At 43.5% G+C, this 24,984-nt stretch overlaps 1 protein-coding gene across 10 annotated transcripts in view; it reads left to right on the forward strand.

Annotated features, from left to right (window-relative positions):
- The window catches only part of MYO18A (myosin XVIIIA), a 258,536-nt gene that overhangs the window by 89,693 nt on the left and 143,859 nt on the right, over window positions 1-24,984 (forward strand). For 9 of the 10 annotated variants that reach the window (XM_069945228.1, XM_069945229.1, XM_069945230.1 and 6 more), the window contains 5 exons: window positions 7,662-7,872; window positions 11,144-11,286; window positions 13,381-13,481; window positions 15,243-15,300; window positions 16,482-16,626. In XM_069945228.1, the coding sequence (XP_069801329.1) occupies window positions 7,662-7,872; window positions 11,144-11,286; window positions 13,381-13,481; window positions 15,243-15,300; window positions 16,482-16,626 (658 nt within the window). Of the gene's footprint in view, window positions 1-7,661; window positions 7,873-11,143; window positions 11,287-13,380; window positions 13,482-15,242; window positions 15,301-16,481; window positions 16,627-22,512; window positions 23,094-24,984 lie in introns of those variants that run through there. The other variant, XM_069945238.1, reaches the window with a different exon arrangement.

Raw genomic sequence — 24,984 nt, forward strand, 5'->3', positions numbered from 1 at the left:
GCCCCTATTACACTTGTGTGATGCTACCTATAGAAGCTGCTCAATAAATAAATTTTAAATTATATAATCATGTTTTGCTGTCAAGCTCAAGTGTCATGGAGGCGGTGCTGAGCCGCAACGTGCAAGCTTCCTCCCTTCCCCACCCCTCTGTTCTCTGCATAATACGTACACTGAGCCTTTATATCTATTATACAGAACAGAGAAGGTTCAGGGAGAAAGGAGCATGCTGCAGCTTAGTACAGCCTCTATGGCACTTTAACTTGGAGGGAAAACATGATTTTATAACTCTGCAAAGAGCCATCAGCAAAGAGAAAGGTATCTGTTTTACCTTCCTTTGTTTAAAAAGTAAAAAAAAAACTTAAAACATGGGACATGGCTAACATTTTGAATAGTTAGGAGAGAACTAGCAAGAAGTAGAAGTTAATGTATGTTAATGTAAGAAGTTAATGTATGTCTCAGCATTCTCCACCTAGGCAGCTCCATTACAAGTCTGTGAAGCTGCCTGGACACAGATGATTGGTACAGTACCCTAATGTGTGCTTTCCCTCATTTGTTCTCCCCATCAGTGGGGGTCTCAGCAGTGGGAAAATCTTTGACTTATCAAAAGTTTTTTTACGGGTACACTTTAACCCCTTTGTGCTGCAGCTAGTTTGGGCCTTAATGACCAGGCTAATTTTTCAAAATCTGACCTGTCTCACTTTATGCTCTTATAGCTCAGTGATGCTTTAACGTATGCTAGCGATTCTGAGATTGTTTTTTCGTGACATATGGCACTTTATGTTAGTGGCAAAATTTGGTCACTACTTTGTGTGTTTTTTGTGAAAAACATCAAAATATCATGAAAAATTAAAAAAATTTGCATTTTATGAACTTTTAAATTCTCTGCTTCTAAAAAAAGAAAGTCGTAGCACATAAATTAGTTACTAAGTCACATTACCAATATGTCTTCTTTATTCTGGCATAATTTGGTAAACATATTTTACTTTTTTAGGGTGTTATGGGGCTTAGAAATTTATCAGCAAATTATCACATTTTCGTGAAACTGATTTTTTTAGGGACCAGTTCTTTTTTTAAATGGATTTAGAAGTCTGGTATCCTGAAAACCCCCATAAGTGACCCCATTTTGGAAACTACACACCTTAAAGAATTAATCTAGGGGTATAATGAGCATTTTAACCCTACAGGGGCTGGAGGAAAGTATTCACAATTAGGCAGTAAAAAAATTGAAAATTTTAATTTTCCAATAATATATACGTTTAGATTAAAGTTTCTCATTTTCAAAAGGAATATGAGACAAAAAGCACCCCAAAATTTGTAATGCAGGTTCTCTTGAGTACAACGGTACCCCATATGTGGGCGTAAACCACTGTATGGGCACACAGCAGGGCTCAGAAGGAAGGGAGCGCCAATTAGCTTTTCCAATGCAGATTTTGCTGAAGAAGTTTCTGAGCGCCAGGTGCGTTTGTAGTGCCCCTGTAGTGTCAGCAGAGAGAAAACCCCCCATAAGTCACCCCATTTTGGAAAGTACACCCCTCAAAGAATTCATCTTGGTGTGTGGTGACCATTTTGACCCCACAGGTATTACAGGAAAGTATTCAAAAGAAGACAGTAAAAATGAAAAACTCGAATTCTTCCAATAATATGTTCGTTTAGTTTGAAATTTCTCAATTTCACGAGGAACAAGAGGAAAAAAGTACCCCAAAATTTGTAACGCAGGTTCTCCTGAGTACAATGGTACCCCATATGTGGGCATAAACCACTGCATGGGCACACAGGAGGGCTCAGAAGGGAAGGAGCGCCAATTAGCTTTTTCAATGCAGATTTTGCTGCAGAAGTTTCCGAGCGCCAGGTGCGTTTGCAGTGCCCCTGTAGTGCCAGCGGAGTAAAATCTCGCCATAAGTCACTCCATTTTGGAAAGTGCACCCCTCAAAGTATTCATCTTGGTGTGTGGTGACCATTTTGACCCCACAGGTATTAGAGGAAAGTATTCAAAAGTAGACAGTAAAAATGAAAAACTCAAATTTTTCCAATATTATGTTCTTTTAGTTTGAAATTTCTCAATTTCACGAGGAACAAGAGGAAAAACGTACCACAAAATTTGTAACGCAGGTTCTCCTGAGTACAATGGTACCCCATATGTGGGCGTAAACCACTGTATGGGCACACAGGAGGGCTCAAAAGGGAAGGAGCGCCAATTAGCTTTTTCAATGCAGATTTTGCTGAAGAAGTTTCCGAGTGCCAGGTGCGTTTGCAGAGCCCCTGTAGTGTCCACAGAGTAAAATCTCCCAATAAGTCACTCCATTTTGGAAAGTGCACCCCTCAAAGAATTTATTTTGGGGTGTGGTGAGCATTTTGACCCCACAGGTGTTTGAGGAAAATATTCAAAAGTAGACAGTAAAAATGAAAAACTCGAATTTTTCCAATAATATGTTCCTTTAGTTTGAAATTTCTCAATTTCACGAGGAACAGGAGAGAAATGTCACCCCAATATATGTAACGCAGGTTCTCATGAGTAGAACCGTACCCCATATGTGGGCATAAACCACTGCATGGGCACACAGCCGGGCTCAGAAGGGAAGGAGCGCCAATTAGCATTTTCAGTGCAGATTTTTCTGAAGAAGTTTCTGAGCGCCAGGTGCGTTTGCTGAGCCCCTGTAGTGTCAGCAGAATAGATTCCCCCCCAAAAGTCACCACATTTTGGAAAGAGCACCCCTCAAAGAATTCATCTTTGTGTGTGGTGACCATTTTTACCCCACAGGTATTAGAGGAAAGTATTCAAAATTGGCCAGTAAAAATGAAAAACTCGAATTTTTCCAATAATATGTTGGTTTAGTTTGAAATTTCTCAATTTGACGAGGAACAGGAGAGAAAAGGCACCCCAAAATCTGTAACGCAGGTTCTCCTGAGTAAAACGGTACCCCATATGTGGGCATAAACCACTGTATGGGCACACAGCAGGGCTCAGAAGGGAAGGAGCGCCAATTTACAGGAGCAAAACCGCAGCTAGTAATGGTTATTAGAATAGCGCAGTTACTAAAATAAAATAAAAAAAATGAAATTACAGGTAATGTGGGGTGGTTACGGGCAACCAGGGGTGGTTATGGGCAACCTGAGGTGGTTACAGGTAATCTGGGGTGGTTACGGACAACATGGGGTGGTCACGGGCAACCTGCTGTGGTTACAGGCAACGTGGGGTGGTTACAGGCAACGCGGGGTGGTTACGGGCAACGTGTGGTGGTTATGGGCAACGTGTGGTGGTCACGGGCAACCTGCTGTGGTTACGGCAACGTGGGGTGGTTACAGGCAACGCGGGGTGGTTACGGGCAACGTGTGGTGGTTATGGGCAACGTGTGGTGGTCACGGGCAACCTGCTGTGGTTACGGCAACGTGGGGTGGTTACAGGCAACGTGGGCTGGTTACAGGCAACGTGGGCTGGTAACGGGCAACGTGGGCTGGTTACGGGCAACCTGCTGTGCTTACAGACAATCTGGGATGGTTACGGGAAACGTGGGGTGGTTACGGGCAACCTGCAGTGCTTACAGACAATCTGGGGTGGATACGGGCAACGTGGGGTGGTTACGGGCAACCTGCTGTGCTTACAGACAATCTGGGGTGGTTACAGGCAACGTGGGGTGGTTACGGGCAATGTGGGGTGGTTATGGATAAACTGAAGTTCTTATAGGCAATCTGGGGTGGGTACCTGTAATCTGACATGGGCACCGCAATCTGGAGGGGGTCATTGGCAATTTGGGGTGGTCAGAGGCGACGTGTGGTGGTCAGAGGCGACGTGTGGTGGTCAGAGGCGACGTGTGGTGGTTAGAGGCGACGTGCGGTGGTCAGAGGCGACGTGCGGTGGTCAGAGGCGACGTGCGGTGGTCAGAGGCGACGTGCGGTGGTCAGAGGCGACGTGCGGTGGTCAGAGGCGACGTGCGGTGGTCAGAGGCGACGTGCGGTGGTCAGAGGCGACGTGCGGTGGTCAGAGGCGACGTGCGGTGGTCAGAGGCGACGTGCGGTGGTCAGAGGCGACGTGCGGTGGTCAGAGGCGACTTGCGGTGGTCAGAGGCGACGTGCGGTGGTCAGAGGCATCGTGGCGTGGTCAGAGGCATCGTGGCGTGGTCAGAGGCATCGTGGCGTGGTCAGAGGCATCGTGGCGTGGTCAGAGGCATCGTGGCGTGGTCAGAGGCAACGCGCGGTGGTTACGTGCAATCTGGGGGGGGTTACATGTAATCTGGCATGATTACGGGGAACCTGGGGGGGTTATGTGCAACCTGGAAGGGTTACAGACAATCTGGGATTGTTACTGATAAACTGAAGTGCTTATAGGTAATCTGGGGTGGGTACATGTAATTTGGGGTGGTTACGGGCAATCTGGAGGGGGTCACTGGCAATTTGCGGTGGTTACGGGCAACGTGCGGTGGTTACGGGCAACGTGCGGTGGTTACGGGCAACGTGCGGTGGTTACGGGCAACGTGCGGTGGTTACGGGCAACGTGCGGTGGTTACGGGCAACGTGCGGTGGTTACGGGTAATCTGGGGAGGGGTTAGGGGTAATTTGGGAGTAAACTGCAATTATTACTATAATAAAAAGTGTGTGTTTTATTTTTTTGTATGTTTGTCACTTTTTGTACTTTATACATTCATTTTCACTGTATTACTATGATTACTGTGATATTTTCTATCACAGTAATCATAGTTCAGTGACAGAGACCAAATTGGTCTCTGTCACTTTAAATTTTCAGAGCTTGGCTGGTTGTGAAGCGCATGCGCACTTCATAACCAGCCAGGACGTCGAGGAGGAAGGAGCTCCGTGGATCCGGTGAGTATATGGGGAAGGGAGGGTGACTCGGGGACGGGGGTGACAGGGGGGGTGGGGGGCGACTTGGGGGGGTGGGGGGACATCACTTTTTATCCCCTGTCACCAATCATTTATGGTGACAGGGGATAAAAAGTGCCAGGAGCACATGGTACAAGCGATCAGCGGTATATAGTATATACCGCTGATCGCTTGTACCGGGACCCCACAGGGGGGTCCCCGATGACTGCCCCATGCTCTCCGCTACCTCCGGTGGCGGAGAGCATGGGGCTTTAATTCATTTTAACTTTTTAATCGCTGTGAACCGACGTTAGTCGGTTCACAGCGATTGCGGCGGCCATCTTGGAAATGATGGCCGCCGGGGGAGGGGGGTTAGTTATCGGGGCACTAGGGGGGTCTGATCTGGGGTCTGATATACACTTATTTCATCTCCCCCCGCCGTAGATTCACGGCGGGGGGAGATGAAAGGTGGCGGCGGCACCGGTAATCCTCTTTACCGACGGTCGCCGCTATAACGTTAATAGCGGCGATCGTCGGTAAGGGGGGGGGCCGGGACGGACCTCACACACTGCCCCAACCCCTCAGCTACCTCCGGTAGCCGGGGGGATGGGGTGGGGGCCGTCCCGGCCCCGCAGCCTTATTCTCTGCCATCGCCGTAAAAAGCTGATGGCAGCAGAATAAGGCCCATTAGTGACCGCCGTAGAAAGCCGTATCGGCGGTCACTAAGGGGTTAAAGGAGAAGTCTGGCAATTTTTTTTTTTATTTAAGTGTTGTATTGCCCCGCAAAAGTTATACAAATCACCATTATACACTTATTACGGGAAATGCTTATAAAGTGTTTTTTTCCCTTCACTTATACTGCATCAAGGCTTTACTTCCTGGATAACATGGTGATGTGACGACCCGACTCCCAGAGCTGTGCGGGCTGTGGCTGCTGGAGAGGATGATGGCAGGGGGGCACTGAGGAACACAGGACACTGGAGGGACACTGAGCATCCCTCTGCCATCATCATCTCCAGCAGCCACAGCCTGCACAGCTCTGGGAGTCGGGTCGTGACATCACCATGTTATCCAGGAAGTGAAGCCTTGATGCAGTAGTAAGTGCAGGGAAAAAAGCACTTTATGTGCATTTCCCGTAATAAGTGTATACTGGGGATTTGTATAACTTTTGGGGGCAATACAATACTTTAATAAAAGTTTTTGCCGGACTTCTCCTTAAACAGGGTTTCCAGCAATAGAAAAAAAAGCTACTTTCTTCCAAAAATAGCACCACCCTCTGACCTCAGGTTGTGTGCGGTATTACAGTTCAGCTCCTTTTAGTTGAATTGAGCTGCAAAACCACACCCAAACTGAGGACAGGCTAAGAACAAACAGCCATATTTTCTAAGCCTGGATAACCCCTTTATGGGAAGTCCAGATGACAAAGCCCCCTACAGTACACAAGGCTAAGATGCTGATAACATTTTATTTAAATTCTTTATAGCATTTTTAGTGTTGCTTAACATATAGACTCTTTTTAGGTCCAACTATTAGTTTATCAGGAGTAGAATACATATGAGTTAACCCCCTCACATATAACATTTTACACAGTGCGCTGAGGATTGGTTGCAGGATTGCTTTCTGAGATCTGCGGATGTTCATCTTGACATTGGAATCTAAAAACCATTTAGAAAAAAAAGAATCTTTGCTCCCTTCTGTTTCTTAAGCTTTATGTCACCGAGATTCATTGTGCTATTCATATTGCTTTGCCGGATTTCTAATAATCTACATAATTCCCCTCCAACTGAGGTAGCATCTGTATTGTGAATAGAAAAATGGAATTTTACCCAGGAAACTGTGTCGTGTCAGAGGCACGATGGCTGCCGTAATGAGTTATACTGCACGCTGGGTCTGTTTCTAGTGTCTGACATATTGTCAAAGCTGTATTGTTCTCAGTACTTAGAAGGGTCTTAATTCCGATCATCAATGATAAAATAGGGTATGTGGGAGAGGACTGGTTATGTCGAGGACTCCACATATGCAGGTTCGTGTGTTACTACCCCTCTTTGCTTTCTCTACAATTATATTTGGAAATAAAGGGCTGATGTATGTAATATCGAGCCAGTAGGTACTTGTCATAGGAATTGTGTGCATGAAAGGCTGGCTTCTCTTTACTGGGTAAGGGTACCATTGCCAGTGTGAAATTGACCCTGGTATTGAGCCAGGCTGAACCTAGCCATCCTACAGACATGTCCCCTGGGTTCTTGTGCCTCCATCCAAAACCCACATGCAGTACATCTAGAAACCTATATGGTGCAGCCCTATTTCTGTGCTGAATTTCCATTTGTTTTAATTCTGCTGAAAAGCGAATCTGTCATCACATTTAAAGGGAAACTATCAGCAAAATAGACAAATCTAACCTGCTGTTATCTCCCTTTTGCATATGGGGCACTGATGATGAAGGTAAGTCTCTTACCTTCCTCCTCAGCGCTGTTTCCATGGAGTTTGTAGTTTGATCCTGCATCCAGTAAGGTCATTCAGAGCATGAGCAGCATGGCTACCGCCCCCAGAGCTTTGATCCGGCCGGCCCGTGGCTGATACACTCCACTGATGATCATTAGAAGTGCCCTGCCCCCAATGCAGGAATAAACTACAAACGGAAACTGTGCTGAGGAAGAAGGTAAGATGGTTGAATTGAATTAGGTTGTCCAAAACCAGATTCTGAAATAAAGCGACTCCAAATATCTAGTATTGCTATGCAGGGTTGTTATAGATGCTTTAGGCTGCGTAGGCCACATTTAAACAATGGTTTAAATGCTCAATCTCTGTTGGATATAGTGTTAACTTAGTTTTGTATTCTCTCATTGCAGGTGATGCATATGTTTAAAGGATGTCGCAGAGAAGACACATCCCCTCATATATATGGAGTGGCGCAGGCTGCCTACTGGAACATGCTCATGACCCGACAGGATCAGTCCATCGTCTTACTGGGGAACAGTGGTTCTGGCAAAACTACAAGCTGTCAGCATGTTATCCAGTATCTGGCTACAGTGTCTGGCAGCACAGGAAAGATATTTTCAGGTATTGAGGAATAATCTGTACGAGTGATCGGACAATCTAAAGAGAATTTTTATTGCTATAAATCTGTGTTACAGCATAATAAGAAGCCTAAAATAGTTGAAATAAGTATTGTAGAATTTGCGAGTAAATTGTCAGGTTTTATACTATTGCAGTGCAGAAATAACATAGTAACATAGTAAATAAGGTTGAAAGAAGACTAGAGTCCATCAGGTTCAACCTAGGGGAACCTTACTGTGTTGATCCAGGGAAGGCAAAAACCCCTGCGAGGCAGACGACAATTGCCCCACCACAGAGAGAAAACTCCCCCCCCCGACTCCAATGGCAATCAGAATAATCGCTGGATCAACGTATCACCGGAAATCTAATGCTCATAACCTGTAATATTATATTGTTCAAGAAAAGCATCCAGGCCTCCCTTGAACTTATTTAATGAGTCGGCCATGACAACATCATGTGGCAGAGAGTTCCACAGTCTTACCGCTCGTACAGTAAAGAACCCGCGTCGATGCTGATGATAAAATCTTCTTTCCTCTAGACGTAGAGGATGCCCCCTTGTCATGGTTACCTTGTCCTTGTACCTTGTTAAATGTACATCATTTGTGTAGCATATTCTTATATCGTCCCATAAATGTCTGATCTCAGGGACTCCTATTAGGCACTAGAATGAGGGCCCTATGGAGCTGTTTTGTTCATTGTCATGGCTTTTTAAATGGAAAAACCTCTTATGTATAGTGTTTAAAGGGGTAGTTCACAAAAAAGAATTTTCTTTATATCAACTGGTGCCAGAGATTTGCAATTTACTTTTTTTTTTTTTAAATTCTCAATACTTTCAGTATTTATCAGCTGCTGTAGGTCTTGCAGGAAGTGGTGTATTCTCTCTAGTGGGACACAGTGCTCTCTGCTGTTACTTTGTCTATGTCATGAACTGTCCAGAGCAGTAGCAAATCCCCTATAGAAAACCTCTCCTGCTCTCCAGACTGGAAAGAATACACCACTTCCTGCAGGACATACAGCAGCTGATAAGTACTGGAGGACTTAAAGAGGAAGTACCACTAGGTACTAGGGATGTCACGATACCAGAATTTTGAGTTCGATACCGATACCATCTTTTTTTACCGATACTCAATACCATTTCGATACTTTTGAAAAAAAGCACTTAAAATACAAATATAATGACATCCCCCCCCCCCCTCCTCACCCAGACTGTGGGTATGATGCCCCCATGCACCACATTTTTATTTATGTGACTTTTTGATCACTTTTTTTGTTACTTTTAATGGTTTGGACAATTCCGCATGCAATGATGCCAAATGTTTATTTTTTGACATGAATAAAAGGGAAAGGCGGGGATTATTAGGACTTTTATTCTGAAATTTTTTTAATTGTCATCTGCCTCATAGGGGTTTTCGCCTTCCCCTGGATCAGCACAGTAGGATTTCCCTAGGTTCCCTAGTTTTTTTTTTACACTTTTTAATTCCCTTGTACCTCCCAGCATACCTTCTTGTGCACTACAACTCCCAGCATACCTCCTTGTCCACAAAGAGGTATGGTGGGGTTGTAGTACACAAGAAGGTATGCTGGGAGGTACAGTGGTGCAGCAGCAGCCTCCCAACACAACAACTCCCAGCATACATCTTTGTGCACAAGAAGGTATGCTGGGAGTTGTAGTGCACAGAGGTATCCTGGGGGTTGTTGTGGTGTCAGGAGGCTGCTGCTGCACAACTGCAACTCCCAGCATACCTTCTTGTGCACTACAACTCCCAGCATATCTTCTTGTGCACAAAGAGGTATGCTGGGGGTTGTAATGCACAAGAAGGTATGGTGGGAGTTGTAGTGCACAAAGAGGTATGCTGGGAGTTGTTGTGATGGGAGGCTGCTGCTGCACAACTACAACTCCCAACATATTTCCTTGTTTGTTATAACTCCCAGCATACCTTCTTGTGCACTACAACCCCCAGCATACCTCCTTGTGCACAAGAAGATATGCTGGGAGTTGTAGTGCACAAGAAGGTATGCTGGGAGTTGTAGTGGACAAGGAGATATGCTGGGAGTTGTGTTGGAAGGCTGCTGCTGCACAACTGCAACTCCCAACATCTTCTTGTGCACTAGAACCCCCAGCATACCTCTTTGTGCAAAGAGGTATGCTGAGAGTTGTAGTGCACTAGAAGGTATGGTGAGAGTTGTAGTTGTGCAGCAGCAGCCTCCCGATCCCAGCATACCTCCGTGCACTACAACTCCTAGCATACCTTCTTGTGCACAAGCAGGTATGCTGGGAGGGGACTGGCCGGTGTGAGGGACCGCAAAGTGCAGCGGCGGGTCCCGGGGGACGGAGGGGAGGGGTGGATGAAGGGCTGGACTGGCGGTGCAGAGGTGGCTGCCGGGGCTGACAATGGGGGGCAGGACTGGAAGGACGCAGCCGCGGCGGGGGAATAGTTATATAACTGCCACCCGTAATATCGCGGGCTGCAGTCATTAGCAGTGGGGGCCGCTCCATATACAGCAGACTCCTGCTGCATATGGAGTGGCTCTGGGGGGGGGGGTTAAATGCCGCTGTCAGTTGTGACAGCGGCATCTACCCTGTAAAATAGCCGGCACTAGCGATCGCTATGTGCAGGTTATTTGAAGTTGGCGCCACCGGGAGTGGAGAGCGCGCGGGCGGAGGAGGGGACACCAGGGGGCGGCACACAGAGAACACGGCCGGCGCTCAGCTAGCTGCCGGCCGTGGTCTCTGCGCTGTACTTTATATTAAGCTGCGCTATTGTGCAGCTTAACATAAAGTATCGATACCAGGAAATCCTGGTACCGAACCGTTTTTCTGCCCGAAATATCGATAGTAGTATCGATATTTCGGTGCATCGTGCAACACTACTAGGTACATCCTCTTGAATTAGAATCAATGGAGCCGAGTCATAGAGGGAATTTCCTCCCACTGGGGGCGGGCCGGCCAACCTCCAGTGCTTGAGCACCGGCCGATACCGCTGCATAGATTGGTGCCGTACACGGGAACCGGGCCGCGGTCCGAAAAACGGACCGTGGCACCGGCTTCCCCATGACGGCGCCGTTCTACCGTTGTGTTAAATTCAAGAGGATGTACCTAGTGGTACATCCTCTTTAAGATTTTTTCTAATATAAGTAAAATACATATCTCTGGCACCAGTTGATGTGAAAGAAAACAATTTTGGTGAACTACCCCTTTAATGTATCCATTCCTTTATTAGTTCAGAAATTCTGGTAAGTTCACTGAATGAATATTATTGTCTTTATTTTTCAGCTGAGAAATGGCAAGCTGTATATACCATCCTGGAAGCTTTTGGCAATAGCAGCTCAAGTCTGAATGGAAATGCCACTCGCTTCTCACAGATCATTTCATTGGACTTTGACCAAACTGGACAGGTGGCTTCAGCAACTATACAGGTGAGTGAGGGCTGTTTCAGTACCATGTCAGTGAGCTGTTGGTCACTAATAGGACCTTTTTAATGGAAGTGTACATCCATACGTGTGCTGTGTTTGCTGTATGTTTTTTACGTGGAATTTCCCTGCACAGAAGTAGTGGATGATTGGGTACAAGTGACATGTAATAAATTATGAAACCCTCTAAATTACTAAAAGGAATGGTCAGGTACTATGTCTGTACGTTACTACTCATCATGGTTTGGCAGCACGAGTAGTGTATACATTCACAGAAAATCCATAGCCTTTCTATCGGCTTTTGATGAATCACTTTCTGAGAAGAGACTAGCAACAGTGAGCAGAGATGATAGGGGCACAGCACCCAACTAGGCTCTCCAATCCATCTCTTTTAATGATCACAAGGGGTCTCTGGGACACCCAGCAATCGAAACATGCCTGCATACTGTATGACATGTAAGGAGTTTGGAAATCGGGAGCATGTCAATTGATGTTGTAGATATTCCACTGATGTTTGTTCATGATATATACTTCTGCACAATATTGTACGTTAGCATCGCTTTGTTCATGTATTGAATGCAATGAGAGTGCAAATAAAAGAAATATCTGATCTAAAAAAAAAAAAAAAATGTTCCACTAATGTGTTGCGGATTTCTTTAATGGGAGACCCAAAGTCCTCAATAAAGCCTTAGGCTGCATTCACACGTTCCTGCCCATTGCTTTCTATTGGGCTATTCAGATGTTCCGTGATTTCACGGATCCGTGATCCGTTCCGTTAAAAAATAGGACATGTCATTACTCGGAACGGATGCACGGAAAGGATTCCCCATAGAAATCAATGAGATCCGTGTTTTTCACAGATGTACACGGACGTGACATCCGTGTTCATCCGTGAAAAACACGGATGTGATGTAATCAATGTCATTTAAAATGCTGTAAGACAGATCCGTGAAAAAAACGGACACGGATACAAAACGGATGCAAAACGGACTGTTTTGCACGGATCACGGAGGTAGCTGCCGGACCACAATCACGGACTGGGAAAATCACTGAACGTGTAAATGCAGCCTTAGGGGGAGATTTATCAAAGGGTGTAAAATTTAGACTGGTGCAAACTGCCCACAGCAACCAATCACAGCTCCTCTTTCCTTTCAGCACTGCCTAAAGCTGAGCTGTGATTGGTTGCTGTGGGTAGTTTGCACCAGTCTAAATTTTACACCCTTTGATAAATCTCCCCCTTAGTGTTTGAGATTCAACACTGGATTTTAAACACACTTTTTCTTTTTCTTTTTGTACATGAAAATAAGCACAATTTGGTGTATTTCCACCTCGTGTGTGTCTGTCCATATTCCAAAATATGCCCTGGATTTAGAAACCTGTGTGATGTGCTATTTAGCCTTCAGCAGAGAGAGGATTATCATTAGATACTAAGCAGCTTTTCATAAATTTACAGGGCCCATTAATTTCTAATTAGAAAGAAGATTTCATGTAACAATGTGCATAGATTAAAAGTGGCAAAAGGAAAAAACCTTTTATGAGGCTCCTTATTCACTGTCCATGAGTCTGTTCCCCAACATAGTGCAAGCTGAGCACTCCTCTACTATGGGAGCCCAGATCTATCCGTTCTATCCATCTGTCCTATCAATTGGAGCGATGTCAATATATAGGCAGTTATTCACAGACTGACATTTGTGTTATGGGTTTTAAAGTTTTCTTTTAGTCAAAGACAAAGACCCCTTTTTGTTTGGGGTGAACTTGGTTTGTTGCTGGTGCATGTGAACTAAGTTGCCTTGTTGCACTGGGGTCAGTGGGCAGCATCTTCAGTAAGTTACTGTGTTCTCTCCATGTTTTGGCCACGTTTATGCACTGTTTTTTTGGGGGGGGGGGGGATTTTTTTAATTGTTTGAAATGGCCAAAAATCTGGACAGACATTTTTTGAGTCTGGATGATGCGTAGACATAGCATTTGTTTGGATTTCCGCCCACATTACAAAAATCTACTGACGTTTAACTTTGATAGTGAGCCCCCTGTGTCGACCCTATATAACATTTAGTTGATTTATTTCAGTGACATACTTTTTTGTTTGTGTGTATTTTTCAGACCATGCTCTTGGAGAAGCTCAGAGTGGCCAGACGCCCAGAAAATGAAGCAACATTTAGTGTGTTCTACTACCTCCTGGCTGGTGCAGACAACACCCTCCGGTAACTCAACCAGCTGCTTATTGAGCTTTGCAGTGCTGTATATCTCTAACTGTGTACAATCTTCCCATTATGAATACTTCTATGTGTATTGCACTGCTTTACTATAGTCTGATTTAGGTGACCTGCACTTTTTATCTATTACTTAGTCAGCTTTATGTGACGTGCCAGCTGCAGTTAGAGCATTATAAATGATCCCTCCAGCTGGCATTTTATATAGCTTTATTGTTGCATAATTTATAAGCGTTTCTGTTACTTAATGCTTATTTTATTAGGTGCTTAGCGCTAAGATATTTCTACTTTTCTGAAATGTAATTCTTTGTTCCAGAAAATATTCCTGTTGCTGCAAGTGAGAGTACATTTTACTAGAGCTCGCCGTAAATTGTCGCCAGCCAATGTGTGGTCTTTAGATGGTCTGGCTGTTAAACCTCATTATATAAGTCTTACAACATGTTTCACACATCAGTTCAGGGGTTCTTTAGGATTTTACATCAAGCTTTCTTGTATCCATGTAAATTTTCCAGCAATCAGCCATCAAATTATGACTTATTGGCTACACATCACCTTAGGTAATTGGGATGTGGAGACGCCTGATGAAGTGAAGGGCCACACAGGTGAGCCTGCAATTGCTCATGGGGCCCAGGTAAATGATTGATTGATCCTTGTGAAAATTGAGCATATGACCACTGATCACCAAGGTTGTCACTTGTAATCAGGAACTTGGTCGTCACTTGCTAAAGGGCCTTAAAGTAATTAAAAATTATTTTTGGCCAAGGTTACGTTAGTTTACCGTAGCTGACCATCCAATATGGAGAATTATGGTGATCTAGGCCTTCCATTGAAAACAAGGGACACACATTACATGTGGTTTTGACATGGATTCCAATGCAGATTACATGCTCTTTCCTGGGCCATATGCCGTTTATAGAAGGGATTGTTAAAGAAGTTATCCCAGCTTAAAGCAAATCTGTACCAATAATCTGCCCCCCATAAACCGCTTGTACCGTCTGATAGCTGTATTTAATCCATTTTTTTTGGGGGGTGGGGGCAAATTTTGGGTACAGATTTGCTTTAAAGAAACATGGCTGCTTTCTTCTACCAACAGCACCGCTCCTGTCCATAGTTTGGGTGTGGATTTTGCAGCTCTGTTCCTTTTTGAAGTTAATAGAGCTGAATTGCAATACCATGCACAACCCTGAGGAAAGGGGTGGTGCTGTTTTTTTTAGCTGTTCTTTTCTAATGCTGGTAACTCCTTTAATACACCCACTCTATTAGCTGAAGAGGAAAAGTAATGCAAAAGATTGCTCTGGGGAGGCATTGGGTCCTCCGTATAGCACTAATGCCCATTGACCGATCAGAGAGATTGAAGCTCATTTGCAGCGCACAATTAATCGCACAAACAAACATTGCATCCACTCTGTGTAAGCACCCATGAACATTCATTATTATCCATCGCACATATCTCCTGTTAACACAGAGATATGCGGCCGATGACAATAGATTTCACTGCCTCACAAGAGATCCAACCAGCCGACAAGCAGAGGTTTTCCCACTCGTTGGCTGATCTTGGGCGGACTATCTGAATGAGCGTTTGTTGTTAATCGTCCTGTGTAAAAGGGCCTGTAGTGATTACAGCTGATCATTGGGATGGGACCCTCTCTGATCACCTCTCTAACAAATGACTGCCGAGTTGTATAAAGGATATTGCCTTTATTGCTAATAGTTCATTATAATGTCTTTTAAAACTTATCTTTGACTTTCCAGGACAGAACTTCATCTCAACCACTTGGCAGACAACAATGTGTTTGGCATTACACCCAAGGTAAGCAGAGTCGCTCTCCTCTAATGCTGTAAGGTTATTATTCTACCAACCAGGCAGTAAGTTGTAATGTAGAATAACACTGGTGCATTCTCATACACTTCTACTATTAGGGACAAAGGGTTAAAACCGCATGATGACAGTCACCTTCTGTTGTATCCTGTCACAGCTGAGCAGACATTGCATATTGGGTTTATTAAAGCATGTAAAGACGTAATTGGCTGTGGACCTAAGTGTTTAGAGTGGCGGCTTGGTGCATCATGAATGGTATTCATCCTATAATCTTGTATCTGTGATTCACCATAAATGCTTGCAGCTTGGCGCTTACCTTGTTCAGCATCCTCATTGTGCAGGGCCGATTCAGACGCTTATTTCCAAAATAAATATGCATACGGAGAAGGTGACTTTTCATGGATTAAAATATTGTAAAAGGGATTTATCACCTTGGCGCTCAATAGCAATGCTATATGCAGCTGTGATCTTCTGTGCTATTGTACAGTGCATGGCAAAATGAGTAGGAAGGGGCAGATACTGATGCAAATGGTGTAATAAAACTTTTTTTTTAACATAACAGTTAACATAGGGAGACAGTTTTAGGCTGAAGTTATTGGGGGGGGGGGGGATTTTTAGCTATGTTTAGGTCCTGTATGTGGCATATGCCTCTGTCTGTATCCATGTTTTCCAGGACTCCCTAGGGCGGCATGCAACTTCTCCAGATGCAGGGAGTCAAATGCAAAGTGTTCAGGTTTGGAGAACATTGCCAAACCATAACAGTTCGGCAAGTCCGCTAATTGTAATCTCTCGTGGTCAGGGCCTGCTCTCCCTTACTGTCAATCTACCATTTACTTTGTTATACATTTATTGTAACGCCTGTAAGCTACCTTGTCCTTTGGTTCTCAAGGGGAGTATGTCGCCCAGAGTGGTTTTCAGCAGGATCTTATTCCTCCCTTCCTATTAAAAACATGCATGGTATAAAGAGCGAAGGGGGACTGAAGAAATAGCTCTTCTCCAAATACTCGTTCATCTATGTGTATGGCCACCTCACGTGAACAACACATTATATAGTGCTTTAAAATACAGAACAAACTGTGCCATACTGGCATTTAATATCAGGCGATAAATTGTGATCCTTGCTTATGCCAGAACCCGCTGTCACCAAGATTCATATTCAGTGTTTTGTACAGGGTGAAGACAAGCAGAAGTCGGCACAGCTGTTCAGCAAACTGCAGGCGGCTATGAAAATCCTGGGCATCTCCGCCGAGGAGCAAAAGGCCTTTTGGTTAATACTTGGAGCAATTTACCACCTGGGATCAGCTGGGGCCACCAAAGGTATCAGTATTTGTCCTGTAGGCCAACAGAATTCTTACGTAACCCTATAAACACTACAGATTTGTGAAACAATCCCAGTGATTGTAGACTAACTTCCATAAAGTTTGCCTCCTAACCTATATGCACACACTCAGGGTTGGCAAATGATATGATGTTCTAATCCTCAGGCTTGTCATTCACTATAATACTACATACGGATAACTGTATGACATCAGGCACAGCGGAGGAGGTGAGGTCTGATGCCTAGGCCACAATATAGTCAGTAGCGTGGCTGTTTTACATGCCAAGGGATTTGCATGAAATACAATACAAGCCGGCAACCTATTATTATGATGACAGTGAAGGGAGCACGCCACCTTAATAACTAGGAGAGACTTCAACTCTTTAGCAGCTCTCAAGTCTCAATTATGAAGGCTGTAACATTTAGTAATATCTGAAAATGAACAGTTTGTGTAGGACTGACCGATCGGATGGTTATGGATGAGGGGGAGTGACATGCAGATAGAAATCACAAAAAGGACAGAATGGAAGCAACTAACCACTAATATAAAGTTATGCATATGATGGTTGCTGCATTTCTCTTATAGTATTACTGAATGACAACATTACATCCACAGATTAATCCGTATGTGATAGAATTAAGTGTCTCCATATTACAGAGCTGTAGGGCCTCCGATATGGTCCTTCAGGTACCTCTGTACTGCACGAAGAAGCAATGATTTGACAGATTACCTTCTTAGTACAGAATTGTATTAAGACATGGCTCAATTTATTTTCTCTCACGGATTGCATATGTATTTATGCAAAGAAATCTCCTTTCATATGTATATGAATAAGGAGGCAAATGGAGGTAGAGTAAAGACCTATAGATTTCTGTGAGTGTCATATGAGGCTGGGTCACATTGCAGAAGTGCAGTATGTGTGCTATATGTCAGAAAAAGGTATGAACCAGTCTATTAAAGTGTACATGAGAAATTATTATAGTGCAGGACCATTTTTCTAGATTACTTTTTCTTTTGGTTTGGCTGGTAAATAGCTGTAAAAAGCATTGTTGGCCTGTACCCCTGGGTGCTTATAACTGCATGAGGAAACTGAGCGTCTTGCTTTGTGTCCATAGCTGTAATATGTAGTGTGAGACCCAGAGCTATGGAATGTAATGTGACTCTGTCGAGACATGATTATGAGCCACCGGGAGCACAGACCATGGCCGCTCTATACAGCTGTTTACAAGCCAATGTGAGAGTGATTAAGGGTATAAACCCACACACCGTATACGCAGCTTATTTACTGCTGCGATACGCAGCAAATACGCAACAAACACGCAACAAATCTGCTGCGTTTTTGCTGCGTATCTGCTGTGTATACGGTGTGTGGGTTTGTACCCTTAAAAAAGATTATCGTGAAGGATTGTGCATAATAATAATTTTCTAAATCTATATTTCAAGTTACAGTTTAAAGTTATCGGGCCTCCTTTAGAGATATAACAATATGCATCAGTATACTAAAGACGTACTGCACTGCAGTGGCTACGTTTAATAGATAAGGTACATTAATGTAAATGGGCCCACCATGGGCAATAAATAGTATATTTTGGCTTATTGTCCTGTTGGCATACCCATGTATACCATAAATCCACTGCACATCTAATGTGCACCCAGTATTATGGATAAATATAGCATGGATCCATAGAACAACCATGTGTTTTAGCCCTGGGGGTGACACTGAAGGTTAAGTTGGTAACAATGCCCAATATAAGATTGTAGCCTTGCCAGTGTTTTCTCTATTAGCAATACCCTGCATTTAATTGTGTAATTCAAGGTCTAGACATTTCTAGAACATATGTTAAAGGTTATTACAGTGTCTTGTGGTGGCTCGGTCCCCTCTCGGCACACTTTATGTTAGCATTTCCTTTTTATTGGTACTTATCTGAATGCCTTAATAACTGAGAGGCAGATGGTATAATGTGGTTTGTGTCTGCGGTGAATAACCCGTGTATAACCTTACCTTCCCCTGCAGTTTCAGATGTAGACGCTCTCGGTAACTTGGTTTGACTCTTGCTGAGTTTGTGTTTCTATCTGATCTCTTGCGTGCATTTCTTTCTCATCCTCCCGCTGCGGGTCACATTCCGCCACTCTGAACAGCATGGAGCATGACCAACCGATGCCAAGCACTGAGCCCTGGGCATAACCACTTCCAGCTTCAGAAGAATGGCTCGCCACCTCCATCACTTCATCACTTGGCCCTAAACTTTTCTGTAACAGCAGTATTATCTCCTAGGTCATGAAAATGTCCTGAACAGATTTTTCCTTCTTTTCCCCTACTTCCTAATAGAGTTATAAATGACAGCTTTCTATGCAAAGCTCAGTGTGCCCTATAAAAAACGGGTGAGATGTGACCCTGTCCTGGAGCTTTTGTTGTTTATCGTCACACTTTACAGCCGAGAACATTAGCCAACTTTTGCGAGGCTTGTATTGCCTTACAGAGAAAATATTCCTAAGTAATTGCTTTTTTGTCTGTCACCACTAGATGGCAGGCTGAAACAAGCTTTGCCTGAGCATAAACAATGGTTCTATTACTTTTACTAAACCTATTGTAATTGCAACAAAGTGTTTGCCGCTAAAATGTCAAATTTTATGAATAAAACAAAAATGCAAGTGTTGAAGTATACACAAGTCTGGCTGTTGCCAAAATATCTAGGCAATGTTATAGTTATTCTGTCTATTATGATTTTTTTATTGTCTCGACTATGTGTCAGCGGAGAAAACAACTTCTATCGGCCTAAATAAGCCTTAAATGTCTAGAGCTTTATGCTGGATTACACCTGCACAGTTACTATATCAGTAAAGCACTTGCTTCCTGCTTTACTTCTTTGAAGGATCTTTGCACCTTTGTGCTGTACCAGCTGTTACTGGACTGTGTGCCATCCATGGTGCCAAGCGGCGCCAATCTAACCAGCTAAACATTATGGCATCTACAGTTCAGAAATAGCTGGTCAGCCATCATCTGCTCAAATAATGATGTATATATGTTGACCTGAATGCATGCCTTCTCCGAGCATGATGTAGTGACCCATCTTGTCTTGATGGATTCTTTTGGACAAAAGAATATAAGAAATTTATCCTCTTACTTGCTCTCTTTCCATGACTTGTTATACTTATTTTTGCACTAACACAATTGTTTTAAGCTAAATGATAATCTTTGTGATAATGATAATGCATGTGTTATATAGTTACTAAAGAACAGCTCCATTCAGATATGAAGATCCATTCCTTTATTCAGATGTTCTTTATAGGGTCATTCCCTGGATTACTGTCATTCCTAATATTTCTAATGCTGCTAATAGGCATCATAGAGTAATTTACAAGGTTTCTAGCATAACTATTTTTTCTTTAGTACTTTCAGCACTAATATGCCCATTGGTTCTGCTGCATCGGAGGGCAGGTTCTGGAAAGAATTTGTCTCCTTCCCCCTCTGGCAGCTCAAAATCTAATCCCTTCTTCCTACAACCCTTTAAACATAAAATTATTATATCATTTATTGCTGATGTGATGCCCAATGCTAAATCTGTAATAGGGCCCCCACAACAGACTGGGAGATCTGGTGGCCCTCTGTATCAGTAGGGTAATACAGCTATCAACAGTGAACCCACCTATCATTTCACTTATCCCCAACTAGTCTACTAGGATATATGCTATGTCATCAAAAGCCTTAAACCAACTGAAAGTGACCATATGCTTGGTCTGAATAGCTAGGAAGACCATGAGAAGATCATGTCCACCTTTTACTATGGTACAAGTGATCACTATAATACTAATGTTCATATCTGTATTGGCTGGAGCTGTTCTTTAGCTGTACTGTAGTTATATGCTGACTATAGGTGCTGCTGCTGAGTTAGAATAAATGTTGATTTAGTAAGCCACAAAGCCTTCAACCCTTATCCCTATATAAAAGTTATATATATTAGAGCCAATCATCCGAGTTGGGAAATGCTGAGGTTAAATCTAGTGACTGAAGTTTAGCCTAAATCCCCTAATCTGGGATGCGTGTAGGAGTGGAGATTGCTGCATTTGGTTACAGTATGACTCCACTTATGTCGCTGCAGGAGAGATTAATGGGATTATGGCAAAGTGTTTTATTTACTTTTCATTAATGAAAACTATGAAGATGATAATAGCTTAAATATTAATGACGGGAAACCTCTCAACTCCGGGATGTTTGCTGAAGACGCCTTATGCCGCACTCGGGAGATGTTCGTTTGTGGAAGTCTTTGTGCTTTCTCCATGTTTTTATTATAACCATGGCACTAAGTAATTGTGTCAGTATCAGGACATGAGAGCCATCTGGATAAAATTATATCCGGAGGAAGATGTGTAATTATTTCACCTGTAACTCCTGTCAGTGACCATCTAGTGTTTGTCCGTCACACCGTGTAGCGGACCAGAGGTGTAAGGAATCCTAAGCCAAGTACTGGCAGAGGGCAATGATTAGAAACACTACATGCAGGTATGAGAGTAGAGCTGTTTCTAGGATCTTTCATTGTTCTATTGGAAACCTCTAGGACAGTGATTTTCAACCTTTTTTGCGCCGCGGCACATTTTTTATACTTAAAAAATCCCGGGGCACACCACCAACCAAAATGGCACAAAATGACACTTAAACAGTACATATTATACATATAGTTTAATATAGATTCTAAATGTATTCATACTCAGAGTGAAACCTGGGCCTGTTTTCTTCTCTCTCCTGTGCTTCTCTCCCGAGCTTCTCTCCACCATACTTCTCCCCCATGCTTCTCTCCACCATACTTCTCCCCCCTGCTTCTCTCCTGTGCTTCTCTCCACCATACTTGTCCCCCTGCTTCTCTCCTGTGCTTCTCTCCCCCATGCTTCTCTCCTGTGCCTTTCTCAACCATACTTCTCCCCCATGCTTCTCTCCTGTGCCTTTCTCAACCATGCTTCTCTCCACCATACTTCTCCCCCCTGCTTCTCTCCTGTGCTTCTCCTCCCTTCTTCTCTCCTGTGCTTCTCTCCTGTACTTCTCTCCACCATACTTCTCTCCTGTGCTTCTCTCCCTCATGCTTCTCTCCTGTACTTCTCTCCACCATACTTCTCTCCTGTGCTTCTCTCCCTCATGCTTCTCTCCTGTGCTTCTCTCCACCATACTTCTCCCCCCTGTGCTTCTCTCCACCATACTTCTCCCCCCTGCTTCTCTCCTGTGCTTCTCTCCCCCATGCTTCTCTCCTGTGCTTCTCTCCACCATACTTATAATCCGCCACTGATCGCTGCGCATTGCCGGGAAACAAAACACAGGGGCACCATAGTTTGGGGAACTTTCCCTGCGGCACACCTGACCATGTGTCGCGGCACACTAGTGTGCCGCACCACACTGGTTGAAAATCACTGCTCTATTAGGTCACCTTATCATCCTCAAGGAACACTGAAGATGTATAAACAATGTCATATCACAGCTGTGTTTTGCATACTGTATTAGGGCACATGTAGAGGTAAAAAGGACCTTACTGAATCTCTGTATATACTTTATCAGATGAACAGAGCTATTTCACCCTTTACATAGCTCTTTACGTATGATATCTGATGGAACATGGTACAGTAGCCTTGTGTTTCATAGCTCTTTTTTATTATATCTGATGGAACATGGAACGGTGGCCCAGAGTCTCATAGCTCTTTATATACAATATCTGATGGAACATGGTGCAAGGGATATGACTCTATGTAGCTCTGGTATGGAGCTACATGTGACTTTTTGTGCGGTCTCTGTAGTTTCCATAAAAAGCTCATTTAAAAAAAAAAAACAAAGTGTTCATTTTTTTGTCAAAAATATTGTTAGACCGGTTTCACCATTTTATCATGCTGAAAATAATCCCAATAGTGATAGTGGTTGAATGAGTTAAGCTGGCTGTACACTGAAGATATAGAATGACTAAAATGGCACATTTAGACAATTTTCTGATAACCATCATCACCTTTTTGTTGCCCGTGCCAAAAAATACAATTTTATCTGTGAAATTGGAGATTGGGCCACAGATCACAACAGAGATTGATCAGTCATGGTCTCCAATAACTTTTTTTTTTTTCATTTCTGTCTTGTGGTCCAAGACAAAACCTCCACAAACCAACAGCAACAACCAGTCATTCAGAAAACGGCCATCTGAAATCCCTAATGTCCGTCTGGCTTTAGACAGATATAAGCCTGCAGTCTTCAATCATCCGGCACAGATCCTGTGTTACATAATCCCCTCATTTGGCAGCACCTATGGTCAGTGCATTGTAGTAGCAGAGTTGTGGTTTATAAGAACATTCCCAGTAACCTGTTCTCTCTCCCTTTTATAAATATCCCTTGTATTCGGAGCAGTCGACTACATAACCGTTTTGTGTGTTTGTTATCTAACTGCGTGTTTTTATTTGCATGTTGCATGCTGCTCCGTTGCAATACAGAAGCAGATGAAGGTAAAGACATGTTTCATCATTCTTTCTTTCATATACCTCCAAGTGAATTTGTTTCTCCTGTTATGTGTTTATACCCATGCTCGCTCGCTCAGTGCCGGTCACAGTATGACAGCTGTTTAATTGAGTCATTGTCGTATTGACACTAGAGTTTCTCATCTCTCATGCCTGTGCCTTGTCTGGGTGACTTGATATTGTTTCATCTTTTGTGTTTATTAGGCCATCTCTGCCAAGAGTGTTGTCACTATAGCGCTGGCATCAGCTTTGACATTTCCATACAGCTATTTTCCATTTCATTATGGGCATTGCTGTATCTAACAAAAACCTGTGTCCTATGTAATGCTACACAACAATCTGCTCCTAGTCTATAGTTCTGATGTCATCAATTTCTTATGGATTGCAATAACCTATGTATTTCATGTATGATTAGTGGGGGATGGGATATAGCTTAAAGGGGTTGGCCACTTTATAGTAAAATAGTTCAGTGTACAGTATTAGTAATTTTACTCGCTGTATATACTGACAGCAGCTCCCTGTGTACCTCATAGAGCCAAAACCCGACTCCCCTCCTCCAGGCTGTACTGCCCTGATCTGTGGTGATTCTGTCCATAAGATGGCTGACATAGAGGAGCATGTGACCATCCTGCTGGGGGGCGGGGTGGGGCATGGTCACATGCTCCTCCATGTCAACCATCTTATGGACAGACTCGCCACAGAGCAGGGTAGCCCAGCCTGGAGAAGGGAGTCTGGTATTAGCTCTATGAGGTACACAGGGAGCTGCTTTCAGTATATACAGTGAGTACACTTACTAATACTGTACACTGAACAATTTTACTAAAAAGTGGTCAACCCCTTTAATACTTATGGAAGGTCAGCTCTGGTGAAGGGCACTGCAAGGTTCACCACTGCACCCCTGGGGTCTAGTGGCTACTCATCTGTAAAGGCTGTAATGTTGTCCTGATGTTACTTCCTGCACACATCATATTGATGTACATGGAGAAAATAGAGAGGAATGTGTGATTGGTCAGAACAGTTCAGGAGTGCTCTGCCCAATCATAAGTGAAGAGGGACTTGTGGCCCTACGGCCCTTACAGCTTCTTGGGGAGCATGATTCGCAAGTAATTGCCTTGTTCTGTCAGTCCCAACACTAATTTCCAAGAAAAAGTACAGTGTGGCAGTCACAATGAACCGGTCACCATCATTTGACTACTAAAACCATAGTCGTCACCCTTTGGTAGTCACTCTTTTAAGAAGTATAATGACACAATTTGAAAATCCCCGGCATACTTGCCCAACCATTGTCCTATCTTTTCAACTTAGATGTACCGCCAGGATTTACATTAGAAAACTGCCATTTAGCCATCTAAAGGTTTTTTTCACCTAAAATCCTATACCTGCATATTGATGACACTGGATTGGACTGGAATCTGCATATAATGCACAGGGTTTCATCCATACCATGAGGATGCGATGGGCTGACAGTCAAGCAGAGGCAGGACACATTTACTGGGCAGCTCATGAATATACTATAATATCATGTCTATTCATACACTACTGGGTCATATATTCTGCTTATTAGTCAAATGATGGGGACAGATTCCCTTTATAAATTCCTAGTGGATGGTTGCTGATCCAGTTGCAAATGGACAACAGGTTTTACATAGGATTAATTGCAACATATTAAATGTTTATGAAATGGCAAGACTAAAGTCATCGCAGAAGGCACTGCAGAATGGCCATTTATTCTAGTAATCCAGTGTCCCAGTGGGTACAGAATTCAATTAACCATAACTGAATAGGGTTTAAAGACACAGAACAGGTATATAGGTGTGTAAATTTTTAGGTCTTACAATTGATTCATCTTCTCACCACAATTACCGTTCTATTATACATT

Source organism: Dendropsophus ebraccatus, chromosome 11 (genome assembly GCF_027789765.1).
Source record: "Dendropsophus ebraccatus isolate aDenEbr1 chromosome 11, aDenEbr1.pat, whole genome shotgun sequence".
In the NCBI taxonomy this organism is placed as follows: domain Eukaryota; kingdom Metazoa; phylum Chordata; class Amphibia; order Anura; family Hylidae; genus Dendropsophus; species Dendropsophus ebraccatus.